Source organism: Sinohyriopsis cumingii, unplaced genomic scaffold (assembly GCF_028554795.1).
Source record: "Sinohyriopsis cumingii isolate HCF-2022 unplaced genomic scaffold, ASM2855479v2 utg000198l, whole genome shotgun sequence".
Lineage (NCBI taxonomy): Eukaryota > Metazoa > Mollusca > Bivalvia > Unionida > Unionidae > Sinohyriopsis > Sinohyriopsis cumingii.
The window spans coordinates 4,305,603-4,307,992 of NW_028315875.1; the positions used below are offsets into that span (position 1 = coordinate 4,305,603).

The following is a 2,390-nucleotide window of genomic DNA, read 5'->3' on the forward strand; positions in this document are numbered from 1 at the left end:
TTTCATTTCGACCATTATACATAAATTCAGGGTTTTGAAATAGAAATATGACGTGTGAATTTTTGTCATGTACGAGAAAGATTTATGGGGGCAATTTTTGTTGTTGTTGTAATTTCTTTCTTAATATTATTACACACACACACACACACACACACACACACATATATATATATATATATATATATATATATATATATATATATATATATATATATATATATATATATATATATATATATATATATATATATATATATATATATATATATATAACACTAAAAAGAACATAATTTTAACCCCTGAAGACATTTGCTGATTTCATGGTGCATGTTAAATACATTTCAGCCTCGTGCAAAAAATGATAGCGAGATTGAAGAAAGGTTCCAGAATCGCAAAACTTTGTTACAGAAAAGTTGCAACCAGTTGCAAACGGAGTATGACGCAGCCTTTCTAACCGATGCATGCAGGGAGAAGATGATGAAGAAGCATATTGCCTATATCTCGTCCCCGGGCCCGAACCTAGCAGTTTGCTTAGTGGAAAAAGCCGGAAGCACTTTCTGGCTGCGGATCTTACAAATTCTTTCCGGCTACAAAGACGTCTATAATCCACAGGCAATCGAGACATTTTCCGCCTACGAAGGTGGGTTCAGAACATTCGAGGAACTTAGTTTCGGTAAGGTATATGATATTCTTCGAAAGTCAGTCAAGGTTATGTTCGTGAGAGATCCTTTTTCTCGGCTTTTCTCCGCTTACCTTGATAAATTCTACAATCCGAATCCCCCAAACTGGAAATACTTTGGAGCTGAAATAGTGAGGACAGAGAGAAAGGGTGTTCAGCAAGTATATTGTGGCTACGATGTTACGTTCGCAGAATTTGTCAGTTTTATTCTTAGGTGGTTCGACATGAACCAGTGCGTTGAGCCTCATTTCTCTGAAATTTTCCGTCACTGTTCACCGTGTGACATTGACTACACGTATATCGGAAAGATGGAGACAATTGAGCAAGATACTCGGTACATCATATCAAAACTCAATCAAACAAATCGTGTAATATTCAATGACTTCAGTGTCGATGCGGAGAAAAATGCAGTAGCTGACGCCGTCGATTGGGTTTTTAATTTACGAGAGGATATTGAAGCGTGCGGCGTCAGTTTCCATCAAGCCTTACTCAGACTCTGGCGCCGACTGCAGAGTCGTGGAATACTAAGTAAAAAAGACACATATCCATTCAGGCCTGAGAGAAGCGAAACCATTCGAAAAGCTGACTTGACTAACGCTGTGTTACAGTTATATATTTCTGGCGATGTTGTAGATAGAAAGCGAAATCGAGTGGAAGTTCTACTGGAGGCGTATAGTTCTGTTCCGGATTCGTTGGTGTCAAAGCTTCAGCAAATATTTAAAATTGATCTCAAGTTATTTGGATACAGTGAACTACCAGATTATATTCAGTATAGAAGAGAATATTCTAAAGTTAAACCCAAATTTTCGTACCTGGAAATGACTTGACACGGCTGAAATAAAATATTCATTATCATTGCTCTTAGCATTCTTGTAAAAAGGTAACGATGATTTTGAAAATATTTTTTATTTTGTAATTCCCGTTTTTACGAAATCGTATGGGGAGCTATTTTACCAACGAGTTTTCATTATGTAAAAGAAGCAGATGTTGGCATGTCCTTACGGAGATTATTTTGTTCATCTTACCAATGTTTATATTTTCCGGCTGAACAGTTAATTGGCTTTTTAAGGCTACAGATTTTGCAATACCGTGGAGTGTGTCCCGCTGTCATGGTCATTGAATACTTCCGGTTTCATTATTAACCTACAGGCTTTAGTTTAGTACTGAAGCTGGAGCCTTTTATGGTGACCTTTGCTTCAAATTAGAGTGTCAGACACAATTCAGTTTTCAATACTACACATCATGTCTTGTATTCAAATGAAGATATTCAATAAGCGTACACGAGTAAGGTCTGGAAAATAATGGTCACGACTGTCGAATGACTAAGAGCAAGGCAAAGAAGCACGAGGCGATACCTTACCTAATTTTTTACCGTTATAATTGGGAACATGAAACGTTTAAACGAATTGGTGTATTCATCTACGAGTTTTGTGTTCATTTTGTAAAACTTATAATAGCATATGTAAACGCGATGCATATGTAAACGCGATGAACATAGAATACTTACCCAAGTAAACAAGTAGGTGATAGAGTAATATATTCGATGGAGGAAGATCTCGGAAAAAGCCGCTGTCCCACAGAAAACTACAGACAAGCTTTCCTATATATCCACGTTGGTCCAGCCGAGACCAGATCCTACGCGGACGGAGACGAGTTGTGAGTGTCTGTAAAGGTTAGCATCTTAGACCATTCGCACACCCACGTGCGCAAT

General features: G+C 37.5%; 1 protein-coding gene across 1 annotated transcript; it reads left to right on the forward strand.

Moving 5' to 3' along the window:
* Positions 1–348: 348 nt before the first annotated feature.
* LOC149774600 (carbohydrate sulfotransferase 9-like) lies at positions 349–2,152 on the forward strand. Its single transcript, XM_089945056.1, has one exon. The coding sequence runs from the start codon at positions 475–477 to the stop codon at positions 1,504–1,506; it is 1,032 nt and encodes a 343-aa protein (XP_089801182.1). The 5' UTR covers positions 349–474; the 3' UTR covers positions 1,507–2,152.
* The last annotated feature ends 238 nt before the right edge of the window (positions 2,153–2,390 follow it).

Coding starts and splice junctions, on each gene's coding strand:
- LOC149774600 (XM_089945056.1), top strand. CDS start 475: ATGATGAAGAAGCATATTGCCTATATCTCGTCCCCGGGCCCGAACCTA.